An 18794-nucleotide genomic window follows, 5' to 3' on the forward strand; every position below is an offset into this window, starting at 1 on the left:
GCAACTTAAGTAAATCTTAAGCCACTTATAAGCACATGTACTCTTACCTGCACACACTAATGCACGCATTTCACCGCAATCAGCATTTAGCTTCCAGAACTTTCTTTTGAAAGAAAAAAAACTGCAAGGCAATAAAGAGAAAACAGAGAGAGACATTAACCTCACATATACAGTACGGTATATGACTTTTCAATTCTTCTGAATAGACAACACTATTTTTAGTCCAAAGATCACACTTATACATTTACACCACATTCAGACACCGATGGCAGAGGCTGCTATGGACAGTGTCCAACACATGGACATATGGCTGCAGGAGCTGGGGATCAAACCCTGACACTCCGGTTGGGAGATGACTGACTCTACAACTGAGTGACAGCCGTTCTGAACATATACCAGGGCTGATCAAGAATCAGGAGGCAGCTATGTGTTTCAGCAACACCATACTGGAGTTGGCAAACATGGGAGTATGTGGTTGGGATAACGCGTTGGTTAAAACTTTGGATTTCTCTGTGAATGGATTGTGTGTTTGTTCTACAGTAAAGGGATACTTCACCCATTTACATGAAGCTGTGTATCACTAGAAACATGGTAGTAGTGTTAAATGGTCGTGAATCCAGCCCTCATTTTGCCCTGAGACGAGAAAAATATGTTTTCCTTTGCCTGGAAGTTTTCTACATGTGATGCAATATGACGCTTTTTGCATCACATTAAGAAAACTTTCAAGCAAAGAAAAACATATTTTTCTCATGCTACCACGTTTCTAATGATACAAAGCTTCATGCAAATGGGTGAAGTATCCCTTTAAGGGTTTAAATGTAGCCATCCTAAATCCACATGCTGGGTGCCTTTTTATTATTCATTTCCACCACAACCCAAGATGCCTTCAATCCAGTTAGGCTTGCTGTTAATGTTCAGTATCTTGTTTCACATATCGGCACCAGACTTTCAAAAGCTGCGGCTATTTGCTAAGGTGTTATTAGCGGCAGTGGTCATCTTTAACTTACATTTCATTTTCTTTAAAAATGAGTTTCTAAGTATACAGGTGAAATACTAGGTACTTTCATTGCATGCATTACAGGAAAGGGTTTCAACAGTCATACATTAATTTGCTCCAACACTCTTTGTCTGGTGTCTTCTTTGTCACTTTCATTTTTGTTTATGTAGCCTAAAGAAACATATGGGCCAAAGTTATCAATTTGACTAATCCTTAGTTTACCTCTATTATATCATAAAATATACTAAAACTTATTGCAAGCTGTACAGACAACTGGTTAGCATGGCTGAAGAGAATAGGAAGTGCATGGTCTGTTACTTGAAAAGACAAAATAAAATAAAGTTAAGAAAAAAATAACACAACTATGTCTTAGGTCCCATGGTTTTCAGAGGAATTATTGCAATAAGACAGTGGACTTGAAGAGGAGCAGTCTGTAAAAAAATATTGGGATATTATTTTTTAGTTCACTTTATGACTGTTTTCCTTTGCCCATTTATACTTATTCGAGCAAGAAGTAAGTGTAGGACACACATTTCTCTCTTGTCATGTGAGATAAACCTTCTTTAAAGGAACTATCCAACAGATGTAGGTAAAAATTAATTAAAATCTGAACGTTGTATCAAAGCAGCTCAAATAACAAGACAGTGATGCTGCACTATTTGCTGCAAGCACCCTGTCTAACCGTATTTTTACATTTAACACTCTTAAATGTTTTGGTCTGTCATCTTTAAAGACTTTTTTTTTTTACCATTTTGCTTCAGTTTCAAATAGAGATGAACAGGAAACATGAAGAGAAAATGAAGGTGAGATACAAAAAGGCTCCCGTACAGGATTTTTGTGACATGCTGTGCCGTACTCGCCAGGCCACAGACTGTATGTTAGCCAACTCAATGCACAGTCTTTAGTACTGGAGTAACATACTGTAGAACTTGTGGTGGTAAACGTATTCAAAAAAATCTATTGTGACATAAGGGACACATTTGTCTTTTTATCATTTTTAGAGACATAACTGCAGTATAGTAAAATCACAATTGGGAATCCTTAAGTCACTGTAAACTCAGTTATCGTTGGATGAAGAAGAGACATTCCATTGCCATTTCCCTGGTGGTATTGTGTTCACTTTGTGATTTTTTAGCCATAGACTTGTCTGGTATTGTATGTTAAAAATACAATAATATACATCTTAGCATTTGTTTGACCCGCTTGGTTTTGATACCATTTCCTGTACTGAGCATTAACATTGGGAAAATGCCTTTAATCCACACTTTAGAGCAAAGGGAGCCATTGGAGGGACATTATGGTTGAAGTGCATGTTCTTGTTTTGGCAGGCAGCCTCCGTTATGGACGGGTGTAATCATTATAGCAGACAGACCAGCAGTTTGCAAGGGCAAAGGAAGGAAATTACAAGAAAGAAAAACGCTGAAGGACAGATTTGGTGACAGCATAATAAATATTTATGTTGTTGTAATGTTCCTATGGTTCAGTATAACATCAACTTTAAAGGTGCAGTGTCTGTCATTTCCAGCACTCAGACACCCCTTTGGTTTTTCCACCAGCATTCAAAAATATCTCGGAGATTGGTGAGGAATGAATAAGCAGGATCAGACCTTTTCTGTGTTTAGTCAATACTCCTTTCGGCCTGTCTGGCAGCTTGCAGGGAGGGTAGGATGAAAAATGTATCAGGAGAATTTACTGCCCTCAGCCTGACTGTTCAACCCCTCTGCCACAGCTAACAGCATATAATGCATCGCCCCATCTGGTGATTCTGGACACATTACAATTTATACGCAAAATAATTGCACTAATATGGGGAGGCTGATGGAACATTACTTTCAGTCTAAAAGGTAAACTATTAGAGTAATATTTGTGGAAATAATAATTCAAAAATGTTCTGCCCTTGCTGCATACACTATGATTATATGTAATATACGAGCTGGAGGTTTAAACGGGTAGATTAGAAATAATCAGTTGTTGTGTAAAATAAATATTTTGTTTTTGGATATTCCAGCCTATTACATTTATTTTAATAATGATGAATAGCATCAAAGCCGAACAGGTTTGTTGTTCTATGGAAGCCTCTTTTTTAGGGTTCATCGAACTCTTTTTTTTTTCATTTCCTTCAAATTCTGTATAAGACAAAACTATGGTCTTAAAATCCACTTGGGCAGGTCTGGGATGTGTTGTCATTATTAGTAAAAAATTAATTTAAAAAAAAGATGATTAACTTTACAAATTCAAATTTAAACATGTAAATCGATGAAATTTTGGAAGCCATTTGTTGCTTCAGTGGTTTTGTATGTGCCTTTCCTTTTTTAATGCAATATCTAAGGCAAAAAATATATATAATCTTCAAATTTCTAGCAGATGTTAACTTGGACCAAAAGAAAGAACACAATCAGATGTGTTGATAAAAGCTCAAGCTCACTTTAGTTGATATTAAGGATCGATACACCACATTTCAAAGAATTTGATAGAAATGTCTGACGCGGTAACCAAGATTAACTTCAAAATCCTTTCCTTGCTGTGGGTTTTCTTACCACTGATTTATTTGTGATCTGATTCTAGTGAGCTCTATGCCTCAGTAAAACCTAGGTAGACTTCATTTTGACAGAATCCCCAAAAGGGTTCAAGTATTCCCTTTTTAAAATGTTCTCGTGAAGAGTCAATGGTCAAGATCACTGCAACCTCATGTCTTTCCTATTCTCTTAAAAACAGTGTCTCGATTATGCCTTGAGGTATTTTTCCTTTAACCTCTGGTTTATTCTTTTTTTTGCAAAAAAAATTGTACTAACTCCATTTTTGTAGCTCACAATTTCCCTTTGCTCTACCCCTTGTGTACCTCTTCGTTCTTTTTTTTTTACAAGAAGGGTCTCCAATCACCTGAGACAGAGAGAGAGAATGAGAGATACAATTCAGAGACACAGTCATTCAGTTATTTTCCAAATAAATTCAGATCTCAATAAAATCATCATTCATGGGGGCACTCTGCTGGATAACTGCAATATAACTGGCTGATTTATCAATACGACGGCAAGGAAGTATTTGTAGTTTGAATTGGTTACATCTTGAGCACATCTTGTTTCTTCCTGTTGTATAAGTCTCATCTGCAGTCACTTTGGCATCAAGGTTTTAGGGGACAGATGGAGGTTTTCCAGAACTGGGCTGTGGCATTATAGTGCTTAAAATCCATTTCAGAGCTGCTTTTATTTGAACAAATAAATCCGGTGGGTTAGCTAACTATCAGCTCTTTCCAGACCATCTGTCCTGCTCTGATTTCTCTGTCTCTTATGTTGGCTGATCTACCTGCCTTCTTCTCTCGGAGTTACCATTTGAGGCTCAGCACAGGTTGTCCCGGCTCTTTTTCATGGTGGCCACATCTCTGCACTCTTGCTAAAAGATAGAGTATTGTGTGGGGAAGGATTGAGAAAGGTTGATACATTTCAGAGGGGTTACAGTGGCCCCAGACGTGGCCAATTTCTCCCACTGCCACACAGGCTGATTGGAGGAGTGTTTCCATTTTCTGACAGGTTTAAAGCAAAATCATTCAAGAAGATGGCGAGGCAGGAACCTCAGGTCAATACTCTGTGTATAATTTTTTTCTTTCACTTTCCATCTTGCTTTCATGTATCAATTTTTCTATATCTCAGCCTCCTCTCCTCGTTCTCAATCAGTTTCACCTCCTTCAGTGAACTGACAACGAAGCAATCAATAAATGCAACTTTGATTATTATCAAATATAATTGTATTAATATACTCGATCCTCAATTGTATTTTTTTCCCCCTTCTTGATTATGTTTGTTTGAAGCAAATGTTATAAAAGTATTTTTCAATTAAAAAGTAACACAGATTTTGAAGTAATCACTTCAAGTAAAAGCAAAGTCATTATGGGAACTTTTAAATGAGTTGTCCATCAATTGGAGAAGAACACAAAAACTCCTCTGTTTGTTTTGTTAATTAAAGTTTATGAATATCAAACAAAAGCCTCAAGTCTCAAAGGACAAAATTACAGCTTCCAACTACTCTATCCTAGAAGGGTGAATATTGAATCAAACAATGTCAGACAAAGCTGAATACACTTTGTGAACCAAACATCTAATGAACTCAAGGTGTGTTAATAACACCAATGTGTTAATGAGTTCCACCTGAGGTGAGGATAAAGTATGCCCTTAAAGGATTAAACTGTTTCAAAGCATGCCAAGTGTTTATAGCTAACCCTGACTCAGGGGGTTAACAATTGGTATTTGATGCTGCCCCTGCGATCACGCTCCTCTGACTCCAATCAATAGTCATGTTAATAAGCAGCACCAATACTTGACACACAGCCTCTGAAAGTGCTGGCTCAATTGATCCTTTGCACTCTTACTTTAATCCCAGTGTTTCTTAAGAAAGAAACACAATGCACATGGCATTGGCCCTGGTCAAGTGTTTTTGTTTTTTTTTCTCGTTTTTTTCTTGTGATGATGGAGGGAATTTAATTTGTGTTATTGCTTTTCAGTAACCTTACTTGCTCTCATCGCACAAAAGGCCACACAAAAAAGTAATAGGAGATCTTCACTTTTTCTTGACATGTTTCTGGCAAAACAATTTCTCTTTAAACCCAAGACAGCTGTAATACCTTCCCCTCACTTCTGACATGCTAAAAGTCTTGTTGCAACAAGGTAATAAACAAGTATTGGCCATTTCCTGGCATCTGAAATGACAGACTGCATAGCAGAGATGTCGCTGAAAAAACGGAGGCCGTCAGAGTAATGGAGGCCAAGACAGGCTTTCTGCTTTTAATCAACTTTAGATGAGGTAGAGGGAAACCTTCATCATGTTGTGCCTTGAGGGAATAAGGCAGGACATAAAGAAGGCCAGTGTGATCTTGATGAGCTTTTTAGGGCATCAAGGCTTTGCTGAGATGAGTTTTCATGTGGCCCAGCCTTCCCCAGAGAAATGCTTTCAGGTGACACTAATTGCTCTTCCACCCAGCTAGCTGTCATAAAGGGATAAGACTCTGTCTGACACAAAGCTATGTTCTCTCCACCTCTTTCAGTGTCAATGATGAGGATGGTAGAGAAAGGGTGACACGCTCTCGAAAATGTGATGCCTAATCAACAATGTACGGATTTAAATTTATGCAAAATGCACACTTCAGCTATGAAACATCGATGCCAACGCCCTCAAAGCACCACCACGTAGTGAGTGATAACAGAACTCATATGGTTTCATATTCTGTGAGATTAATTCTTTTACAGTTAAAGATTAGCCCTATGTGTGTCTCCAACAGAATGACTGCGACCATGAAACAATACAATGCCTTCCAAACGCCTATTGGGAAGTGTTTTTCACTTATCGTTTTATCCTGTTATACATTTCTTGCCACAGCTTTTTGATTCAATAGCTTTGGCCAAATGTGTTGAAAGAGTTCACAGGAACTTTTCCTTTCAATGACTACACTTTGATCAGTTTGTTTTCCTAAAGTGGCGGTTTGAATACGTTCTCTTCTAGGGTCCCTGAACTAATTTTACTGGAAAAAAACTGCACCAATGAAAGTTCACATAGACTGACAAAACGCCCAAAAAAGCTAATGCCTCCGGCCACTAATGGTGTTGGAATAGACAGATACCAAATTTTTATTTTAGAGAAGACAGTTGCAGAAGAGGTAGAGGTAATCAAAGCAGCATAAATAAGACCAGCTTTAATCTGACATAAGTGACAATGTTCAAGTTAGAACTGTAGTCAGCCCCAAATCCACATTAACATTCAGTGTTTTAGACAGCAGGGCAAAGCAGGGCTGTTTTATATAGAGGTGAATGTTTAATTAAGATACCATTTTCTTACAGTAATTTATTTTTGAAGAAGATACACACACAAAAAAAAAACAGACTGGATGTGATGTACCAAGATTATTAGAATGTGAGCCTCAGATATGGGGCTGTGAGGTGGGTCCACAAACTCTACTGCATGTACAAGCCAGCAGTTTTTATCATAGTAATGATGACACTGCAGCTGGTGAGTCCAATGGCTTGTGATTTATTGCCCCCCAGCAGCAGGGTTATTTAATTTCCATGTATAGTGGGACCATTTTGATTACATACTGCTCATTTCTGCATCAGCTATGGCTCCTGTGAGTCAGTGTAAATGTTCATTGCAAGGCAACACCAGATGTTTCCAAAAGTAAATTATCAGTGAGAGCCAGCCTCTGTGGGCAACTAACTCATTCTGCCTGCTCATGGATAAATTAATAAAAGAGTGAATAGAGATCACATGTCTTGTCTAAAAAGGTCTAATTTGTTTGACATATATTTGACAGTTTATTTCAGAGTACTTCTTGCCAGAATTGCACATTTATAAAATACAGTTTTGGAGATACAGTATAGTAGTAACTCCATAATTGCTTTATACACATATTGAGTTTCTCTCATGTTGGACTTTAACTGGAGGTTACCTGCAATGACTCAATATTTGCCATGCAAAGAGGCTTTCTATTTGGTAGTGATAATATGGATCTTAACCTTTGCTTACTGTTCACCCTCATTGTTTAACACTGCATCACACTTCAAGCTCTCTGTTCTGCAAAGGTCAGAGTAAACACAACAGGATCAAGGCATTCAATCCTGAAAATATTGTTACCCTTGGAAACCTTATTGAAAAGATTTCCCCTCGTCTTTTGTATTCTCTGTGCAGTTCTGTGTGTGTTGATTGCACTGCGGCCTTGGAGGAGGGTCTGTTCATTATTGGGGTTTGATTAAAAAGACTGGCTAGAAGAGAGAGATGACCCTCCTTCCTGAAGTTCACTCATTACGACTGGGCTCGGATGTTTTGGGGGGTGTGGTGGGTGGTGGATACTCAAAGAGCACATAACCAAAAAGGCAAACTTGCATTTTTTAGATTTCCTTCAATAAAGTAACCCGAAACCAATAAACTGATCATGGAAAATACTGAGCAAACATGTTTTCCTTGCAAAAAAAAACAACATTTCGATGAATGGAACAGCAGAATGTTTAGATGGCATCTTCTGATAGTGTTGTGGTTGGTGCAGAAATATGCTCGTTCAGCCACATCCCCAGTCCCACAAATGTGTGTGCTGAGGCAATGATTTAGACTCCGTTACAATGTGTCTGCTCCTTACAGTCTGCTCTGACTACAGCCCAGAGGTACATGCATGTGGGTAAACATGCACGCGCACACATTGGTACATTAATGTTTGTATGTGTTTGTGTGTGCATGTGTGCGTGTGTGTGTGTGTGTGTGTGAGAGAGAGAGGCAGACAGTAAGTATTCCCTGTGGGCATTTGGCTGCAGCACTGGAGAAGATAAGGTACTGTGATGTCTCCTGACATGGCCAATGATTCATAATTGAGGCAGGACAGCTGTTGCTGGCTGCTCTGACAGGTCCCTGGGTGGATGACAGATGATAGGGCCCTCTGGGGCCAAGCTATCTATCAGTCCAAGTGTTCACTGTCCGCTATCTGCTCACCTGTCCTTCATGAGCCTCCCCAGTGTATGTAAACCGAGTGGTCATGGACCCACCATCTGTTTGACCTCACTGTAATAACATTTTAAGTTGCTGCAATGTCAGTGTGCCCACCACACAATATATGGCCATACCACCATCCATTAAAATATTGGTCAATTCCAGAATTATTGGTGTATTTTGGCATACGAAAAACCCAAATAAACTGGCAATGTGATGTTTACCAATTCAACAAGTACAAAAATAAAACCTTGAGGGAGGTATTTTACCTGCTTTTTGGAACATAACAATAAGTAAGGTTGTTTACCTGCTTTTTCTAAAGTATCTCAAGGTATCATTTGTTATAAATTGGCACTAACACTATACAAATAAAGATTGATTGTTTTTTTTTATTTGTTCAAGTTCATTCAGATAAATAGTAGTAGGAATAAGTAATGATAAAAATATACAATAATAATAATAATAATAATAATAATAATAACCAAGATAGGAATTAAATATATAAAAAAGGAATTTACAAGTTTAGATTTATATAACCATAAAGCAAGCAGTCTTACACCAATTAAACTATGTAAAAACATTAAGAATTATCAGATACTGCTGCGAAAAAGCTAGAATGTACACAAAAACATATGGTTGTTCTTTATATAGAGTATATTTATATAAGTGATCAATAGCTAGCAATTCAAACATTTGCGTGAATAAAAATCATAAACATTTAATTCACTTTTGACTTGAAATGTTTTAGCCTTTGGCTCATATTCATGATGTTGAAGAAATAATACCAAATACCTTGTCAAATGGATGTGACGGTCTTACTTTTAATGCAGAGCACATTTTTAATTTCTTGTCAGGTCTTTTATTCTGTGTAACAAAACAGTCATCTGTGGAGCCACTGCCAATGATGAAACGGATGAAATGTGCAAAGATAAGAGGCTTTTTGTAAGTTCCAGGGAGGCTTTTACCAGGAAACACAATTGATTTCTAGCTTGATTTTTTGAGAGGCATTTGACAGAAAATGCATGAACAATGGCAGAATATCAGTCATCTCTCATTGAATCGCCAGCTCCACAAAATAGTATAGGAGGCAACTGAAACACATCACAGGATGATAACTTGAAAATGAAAGTGAAAGATGAAGCAAATTGTAGACTCATTTTTTTCCCATTTAATCTAAATCCTGAATAAGTACAACCTGAGTCACCAAGGTTGACTGAACCTTGAGTCACCCAGGCTGCCTGAATTTGTCAGAAATAGAGTTGATGCCTAACTGAAATTGCACAATTTCAGCATTTCAGTATTATTCGTTATGATAGAAATATATAATATATTAGCAAGAATGCACACTCTGCTGCTCTACTTTGTAAATTGGGAAGCTATAAGATGAACAAGTAGCTGAAGAAACCTGATTTGAAAAAATCCAAGCTGTCCATATTAAATCAGAGAGAAAAAAAAGGCAGATGAGCAAAAAAAAAAGAACTGTGCCTAAGGCTCTGTCATTGCTGTTGCCCTTGAGAAACAGAAAAAAAACAGGATTTTAAAATAATGTGAAATCCCTTTATTTCTCACTGTGGCACTATTGTTTAAGGTGTGACACCTTAGCTAGGATGACAAAATGCAAAGATTTTATGTTGAAAATATACAGAAGTAATGTTATAAAATACTCACAAATCAAAGGAGTGTCTTTTGTTTGACAAGTTGGATCTGCTGTTTGCTCTCTGTGCTCACAGTTGGTCTAAAAAACCCTCCAGGGTAGTGTTGTGTTTAATTCTGGCCGCGATAAAAATCAAATCAATCAAAGTGGCTGGCCTCAAAGATCATTCAGGAGGAAGTCACCTCTATGTTTCGTCTCAGAGTGTCCATTAGCCTCTCTCTGCTCATTGTCAGCTTCCCTTCGATTGAGTGACAGTTAGTCAACCTGACCAGATTCATTTTCCTGTCAGTGTTGTGCAATGTGCTCATCCTGCCCACTGTCTCAGCTTTTCCAGTCTGCTGCACTAACACTCCAGCAAACATATTACCTCAGGGACAACAGCCTTTGGAGGGCAACTATTTTTCTGCATCATGGCATCCCTGAGACCTTAGCCCACTACCTATGACAGCATTAGCTTTCAGAACATGTTACGAATTTCACCGAGAGCTCGACATAGACGTGGGTGAATTGGTTTGATGTTGCACTTACCTTTCAAGGCAGGGAAAGAATCTATTTTGGACCTAGGTGGCTGTTTTGCAGTATTTATAGTTTCAGATACAAATTAAATATATGCTTGCATAAGCTTGATTATGATGCCAATTTAATTATAACTCAGAATTATTGTATCTGTTTTAATGTGTCACCCCATCCAAAGCAATACGTGGAAACAGGCCAATTACTGCCAAATACAGTTTACAGCCTGTATTGTTGTGCTAAGTTCAATAAAAAAATTCATAACATAAAACTTTCCAAACTAACTTCCGAAGTTAACACTTTCAAATATTCTGTACTTTAGATTTAAAGTTGGATAAGCTTAAATTAGGTCTGCCACACGAATCTCTTATTTTTATTGTACAGAATAATAATAATAATGACCTGCTGTTGGATTAACATATCTATTTTATAGCTCTTCAGGGAATTAATCAGATGTTGCTCCAAAATGTGTCAGTGCTCCATTATCATGACAGTTTAACTACATGCAATCCTCCAGAGGCTCCCTACTCCAGATTTAGCTGCAGATGCTGTTTAAACCTGTTGAAGACATAAAGAACTGCTGTCAGAAAGGCTCACAGGCACAAGGAGAAGTCTGAAAGAGGATGATTCAATCCGGCATAAAACCAAGAGTGAAATGACCCTGACAAATTCTACAATTACTCAACAATATGTCAACAATACAGGAGCAGGTTAATGAAAAAAACGACTAAACTAACATATCCCTCTGCAACTGCTTTGGTACACAGCTGAGAAAATATCACAGCAGCTGACCCATTTTTTTTTTTTTACCCACAGAAACATCATTAGACTAAACCTGGCTTTAAATGGAAACATAACAGTGTCAATGCTGAATTAAGATCCCATCTGGTGTGAGCCAAGGCCTCATAAGTCAACAGTTAGTCACCAAGTGCATGTGCAGAAAGATCTTTATTTATTCAGTTTTAGAGTTAAAAGGCAGATTGTCTTTCAAAGAGTTGATATAAATGTGCTTATTCTAACAGTGCTAAAAATACAATGCACCAACTGCTCGCTTGATAATGCCTTGTACATATGTCACTCCAGAAAAGCCTTGGAAAATGGTGAAACACTCACTGGATATTATCAAGCATGACGCGTGGAAGTGCAACGGTAACAGGCAGTGTTTAATCTTGAGGGCTGCAATTACAGAATACATTTTTTATAATGATGATTATTTATTCAATCTATGCACGAATCACAGTCTGAGACAATATGTCAGAAAGTTGTAAAAAAATGCTCAACACAATTTCCTGGAGGCCAAATCGATATCTTGAACTAGATTGCGTTTACAAACTGCATGTCAAAAACCAAGGACTATTCTCTGACTTTATTCTTTCAAAATGACAGAAAGTAAATCAAACTGAAGAAGCTGAATCAAATGTTAAAAAGGTTTCTAAAATGAACTTCATTTCGGATGATGAACTTGTTTGTTGATTTGTCATTTCTGTTGTTTGCGTGATCTCTTTTTTACAGGTGCTAAATGTGAGTGTGTTGGAAGGGGAACAGGTGACAGTGGAGGACACGGGTGGCCGAGAACCCTTCATCCTCGCTAATGAGTCGGTCTTGTTGAGGGGCCTCGTGTTACGCAGCTGGAGCAATCAGATCTCCATCCGATTTCGCAGTGAGCAACAGCAAAACCCTGGATTCCTCAACTTGCACTATCAAGGTGAGCCAATACCATACAAATTATGCTGGCGCATAAGTGCATCAGTTAAAACTAGCTTTGATACAAATACATTTTATGTTATTTGAAGGTAAAGGGTATAGCCATTGCAGGGAAAGGCATTGCTTCTATACATCATTTTAAGCAACAAGTTAGCCGAGCTTTGCATTCTATGCCTGTTGCTTATTCTTTAGCTAGCATAGGCCTACTAACCAGTGGGTTTCCAACATTATACAATTCTGTTACTAGGGTCAAGGTAGGGTTTTGATAAGCAGATAAAAAAGGCAATGCTAAATATTGCCAATTTATACATTGTCTAAAAAGAAACTAGATTTTCACTCACCATTAAAGAAGGCACAAACACTCAAACACAACCAACTTAAGTGGCTAATTTAGGTAAGTTAACAACACAAATATTTCATATATAGATATTTGAGTTGGAAAAAAAAAACAAATTCAGCAAATGTTCTGTAAAGTTCGGTATTTTAACTTGGTAGTAAATGGAATTAACTCAACCAAGGGGCCTGCCTCATTTGGCACCTCGATGAACTCCCATTTTTGGAAGATCAGCAGACTTGGGGTTCACTGATTGGGGAAAAAAATTATGAACCTGCAGGTGGTATAAACACATTCTATGGATGTTCAGTTTCCACTGGCCCTCACAGATATTTAACTATACGAAATGAACTTTTAAATGTGGTCAAATTGTTTCCAAAAAAGTGCCTGATGGCTCTGGAATCTCTCTGCGGAGATATGTATGTTGTCAGTAAATAAGATGGATCATAAATTCCTCCCCTTTCTGCACTCTTTTTGTGCTTGACATTGATCCCACATGTCCTCAACACTGTCTGTTTATCTTAGCAATCACACAAAGTGGCCACCAATTACATGCCCCATCGAGTTGTCTTGATGGTGGAAGCTGTTGAACAAAGCATTCATTCCATCACATTACTGCAGCTCTTTCATCAGCTTGAAAATGAAAGCAAACATCAGAACATTGACGCTGTTGCGAGATAAATCAGCCCGTCACTGTTAAATATCAGTGTGTGGTCAGGCTGAAGAATGACAGTGAGTTACAGATCGTACAGGGTGATGTATGTAGCAGAACAGATGGTGGCAAAGAGATGAAATATTACCCTGTCTGGAGGTGAACATTGTCCTTCACTTATCCTTTTTGCATTTTAGTAAATCTTATTTAGCTGAATTTCTTTTCTGTATTATTAAAAACATCCATGTTGGGATCCATGCCATGTGACTGTTGGACAGGTAAGATGGATGGCCTTAGTGCACTATGCACCTAATAAAGACTTTGTGGGGTATCTACACTCAGTGTTGGTGCCCGCATTATTGATGAAACAGCCGATGGCTGTTTACTTTGTGATTCACTTAACATTTGCTTAAACCCGCAAGTAATACGAAAAATACATAACCACGTGGGTCTTTAATGTATGTCACATGCAAAAATATTATCTTCAATGAGATCAATTCTGGAATAAGACTCTAATGTGAGTAGGTGTGCCTATAAGCCAGGCACATACTTTATGAAGTATTGTGTTTGGCCTTTGCCTTTATTAGATAAGACAGCTTAAGAGAGATAGGAAATGAAGGCAAGAGAGAGAGTGGGGGATGACATGCACTAAAAGGTCACAGTTGTTGAGTCAATCCAGCAAACTGAGCTCAAATAAATCCCCCGCAAACACTTTTATAACCAGTTAATATCAAATAATAAAAGTGGTAATGATCTATGCTCTACTCTAGGTGTTTATTAATAATATAGATCAGCTGTTATGTTATAAAGGCATGTTTTCTGCTGGAATAACAGCTGCCAAATAAGCCTCTGTCAGTCCTTCAAAACTCAGCTTATTCCCAAACAAATAAAATGAAAGCACGTCAGATGAACTTTCTGCACTAAATTTAAGGTTGATCTATTGTTGTAATGTTGAAATGGAACAAAGACGCCTAGTAAATAAGAATCGGTAAAAGACTCACACTGCAGGTTTCAGCATGCATATTAAACTACAGATTGACAACTGACCATGCAGAAGTGACAGAATAGCTCTAATGTTAAAAACCGTTTTGGTAATAAAACAAACAATTTTCAAAATCTGGAATAGGGATTTGGCCAAGGGCTCTGAAATGACCCAGAATGTCTCTGAGTTGCTGAGCTTCAAACCTTTCCGTTCATAATTTTATCTCACTATTTGTTTCAGTCCACTTCCTGTGTTGTAATTGTCACCAGGAGCCAGACTAGAAGTGTGTTGTCCACCTAAGAATATACTGGACTTGAAGTTGATGGAACACATTTTGTTTCACTCACCACAGGAACAATTCGAAAAGCAGATTTCAAGCAGACCAGATATATTGGAGACACATAAGATATTTCAATTTGTGTTCCTCTCCTTTATAAGCAGAGTATCACCTTGTCCCTTATAATGGGCTGTGAAAAATGTGATTGGGCAAGCGTGGAGAAGCAGACAGAACTATGGAGAGATTGATCTCAGCTCAGGGTAATTAATATCTGCGACAGTGTTGCCTCTGTCTGCGATGGCAGACTGATGGATGTCTCTATAAAAGCAGCAGTGGGCCTGACACTGGGAACATGACTGGAAGTGTGGTTTATTGTTTATATGTATAGAGTTAGATGTAGGGGTGTGGGACAGAAGAGGCATATCTTTCTCAATACACACATGCAAATGTTCTAATCTACATAAAACCCATTGTCCAATCAACAATAATTTTCAGAGACCACAACTGCAGCTTTGAAATATATGGAACTGCAGGCGTGCTACTTGTGATGCACTCACATAAAACATGAAATCTTCCCTGGGGGAAATAACCCTACATTGTATGTACACACTCTCTGCTGGTAAAGATACAGATCCATAGTGTCTTGTTTCTTTTGTCTAATGTATTACTTAGTAGGGAATTAAAATATGATGTATTTTCTGACACAAGTATTCCTCGTTTATTGTAGTTATCAGGAAGGAGTCAGGAAAGAAATGATCCAACGTATCAGCCTGCAATATGACAAAAAAATAAAATTGCAGTATATATATATATATATATATATATATATATATATGCTGCTATCATTGCAAAGCAGCATGTGTTCCGCTAATGGCACTAATGACTTTATTTATATATAAATTCTGCCACAACCTCTTTTTTATTTAGTTGATGAGGCGATTGTCAACCTTTCATACCCCTTAAAGTCTCTTAAGAGGCTAAACTTGTCATTTTCAGCTGTGCTTAAGTAGAGAATAATTAATGGCATTGCCTATGGCAGCGATGTTTTACAGGAATTATCGATTGGCTGTTACTAATAAGCCCGGTTGACAAATCAGGTGGCAGGAGGACCTGTGTCACTGGCAGCAATCCACCATTTGCCACAACTTCATTGTGTCATTGATGAGATGCAACCTCTAGTCAAAAGTTATTTCTCTTTAATAGCCTTTATTGAGTAAATGACCATTAAAATCGAGTTTTTAACCAGACCACATAAATATCAATAGGCCACATCATGGTAGAACTATGGGCTGGCTCTCTACAAGTGAATCACTTTCCAAGAGACAACACTATTGATCTTTCTGTAAAAGGTAATGCTTTGGTGCACACAGGACACGAGGTTTACAGTGGCAGTAAATTCTTCCTGCAAGTTATCTCCTCACTGCTGATATCTGAGCACACCAAAACAACAACCAACCAAGAGATGCCTTAATCGGGGTTTGTCTCTGTATCTATTTGTGTCGTAATGTGACAAGAAGTAGTAGCACTCTCCAAAAATACTGTCATTAAATATGACAACAGTTTCATACTGTTTTTTCAACCTATTTCATTATCTCATGTCCTCACCTTGCCAAGTTTAATCTCATCCCAGCTCTCCACCTGAAGAGACTCATGTAACACTTAAAATGCTAAATGTTCAACAGTTGATTGGGTTTAAATTGAAATGCGCTTTTTTTGTTTGTCCAAATCTGGTTGCTTGTGTCTTCCTCACCTCATCTATTGTGCACTAGTCCACAGTGCTTGAAGAGCAGCGTTCTCATTCTGAAGTACTCAGACAAATGAGAAATGCTGCAGCAGTGACAGTGAGTGTCTGAGTCGCACTCACAGTTCTCCTGAAAATGTGACTGTTTCTGATTGATTAATTGCAGGAAGTTAATCTCAAGCAACTTTTGACGGAGGGCAAAAGAAACCCCCAACTCATCATTGGATCCAAAACTGCAAAAAGTTGGTTCCATATTTGTGACAAAAACAAAACTGTAATTTTAGATAGGTGAGAAAGGGGCAGGAAGCAATATAAGCAGAAACTATTTATATTCAAAAAAGGCAGAAATAGTTTATTGCTGTTGCACAGATAAGAAAAAGAAGGAAACACAATAGAAGGTGTTACTCTTGAACAACACTGTGAAATGAAAAAAAAATAACAAAAACATTTAGCCCAGACTAAGATGCCTTATGATTATGAATTGGTTATGACAAGCTGCACAGAAGAAACAACTCTTCAAATTTGAAACTATGCCATTTAACTCCCGATGGCTCTTACCTATTTTTTTTTACTTATTCCTCTTTTGATCGGCACCTATTTTGAGACCACATCACACACACTTCTTCTGGAAGTCATGTCAGAGGGATGATATTATGTCAGTATTGGCTCACAAAGCTACAGGAAGATGCCATGCAGTTGAGAAACACACACACTGTAAACAGTCCTTGCATCACAAAGAGCCTTTGAGTGTATCAATCAGTGATGAATATAATTTGACCTCCTTCATTCACCCTCCCCAGCATACCTACCTGTTTGTTTCAGAGAAAATTAAGAGCTTAAATATTAGCAGATCAGTGAAACACAAAAAGACTAGTATTGACTCAGGACATGAGGACATAAACCCTGGAAAGCCAGTAGGGCTGGATTTACATTTAGAGTAAAAAAAAAAACCAAACCCTGTTTGATTTTCATATACATATATATATATATATATAGCTACATATATAAAAAAAAATGTTTGGTGAAACCAAACATTTTTATTTTTTTTTACTTTTTATGTAAATCCAGCCCTGCTAATCTGGCTTGAACGTTTCTGACCTTACAATGGTTTCTGTCTATATAATAACATTACATTAATGTGTGTAGTTATCACATTACAAATTAACATGGGGCAGACGGTTTGAGGTGTTAAAATTTAGCAAAACTCAAAGAAAGCCAATCTACACATATATAAACTGAATTCCTCTGTTGTGCAGTTGATCTTTTTATAAGCTCTAAAAACAAAGCAAATGAATCCCTGAAATATGCAGAAACAGCTGGGTCTCTACACTCTGTGAGGTTTATTCAATTTCACATCCATCGCTGATCAAACTGAAATGATGTGCGTCTTCATGCTCTGCTTTGTATAGGCTAATACCATGGTGTTGAAATCATGTACATCTTAAAGTCTAGAAACCAGATTTCCGACTAATGTAAATGTCCACAGTCCAATTCGTCTTTAGTAAATAGTTACGATCTCTGTCAAGTGTAAGCAGATTTGCATCTCACACATATGAATGAAGGCATATTTTCAAATGTTTTTCCACATCATCCCAGTGGTGGGGCGTGTTCAGGATGGAGAAGTGACATCAATGCACGGCCTCGAAACAGAACATATTTCTTCACAATGTGTATTGCTCAGCCTCAGTCAGATGTTTTGATTACTAATTACACTACAGCAAACAAGCTTTCCTATTTAGTCTATCTGGTACCTCTGACTCACAAAACAGGCTCTTATTTAGCTGACGTATATGAAACATGTTCATAAAACAGAGTGTGGTAACCATGGAGACAAACATAAGAGTGTTTTTAAAGTAGTAGTGTTTTTAGACTTACATGAGTACTATCATTGTGACTATTCCCTCCTTTCTACAAGGAAACAATAACTGCAGAAATTTGCTTCACATTTGCTTCCTGTGGCCCTACAGTACCATCAGCTAATCTTCCTGGCTGTCTGCACTGTGGATCTATTATTTGTAATGGCAAAACAATCAGACTTTATGGCCCAGCACCACATCTACTGGAATGGAGGCAGCACGTAATTTAATACTCCAGGAATTGGCTCTACATTTTTGCCTCTGGCTCTCCCACTGCATGCTCAATAGGGATGTAAATGCTGCTATGATAATGGCAATAACTAGGTTCATTGGAGCTAGTGATAAACTACGAATTGAATGGATGACCCAGGGGCAGTGTACCTCGTCCCCGTGGCTCACTGATTTACTGCGAAAGAAAAAGGCCTGTTTCATTATGGTGGAAACCAGTGGGTTGTGTAAAAAGTCAGAAGATTAAAACATCGTTGATGGGGTGTGTGTGTGTGTGTGTGTAATTTCACTGTCTTTTTAAGGCCATTATGCACTTACGGTTGTTTTCTGTCAAGTTTGAGCTCAAAGACTTATAGAATAACATGTTTGAATAACCCATTTAGCCTCAAGGTAAAGCC

At 37.8% G+C, this 18794-nt stretch overlaps 1 protein-coding gene across 2 annotated transcripts in view; it reads left to right on the forward strand.

Annotated features, from left to right (window-relative positions):
• LOC306831378 (seizure protein 6 homolog) overlaps nt 1–18794 on the forward strand; it is a 94542-nt gene that overhangs the window by 52925 nt on the left and 22823 nt on the right. For both annotated transcript variants that reach the window (XM_079355459.1, XM_079355460.1), the window contains exon 4: nt 12135–12327. In XM_079355459.1, the coding sequence (XP_079211585.1) occupies nt 12135–12327 (193 nt within the window). The remainder of the gene's footprint in view (nt 1–12134; nt 12328–18794) is intronic.

Source organism: Symphodus melops (assembly GCF_947650265.1).
Source record: "Symphodus melops genome assembly, chromosome: 11".
Taxonomy (NCBI): domain Eukaryota; kingdom Metazoa; phylum Chordata; class Actinopteri; order Labriformes; family Labridae; genus Symphodus; species Symphodus melops.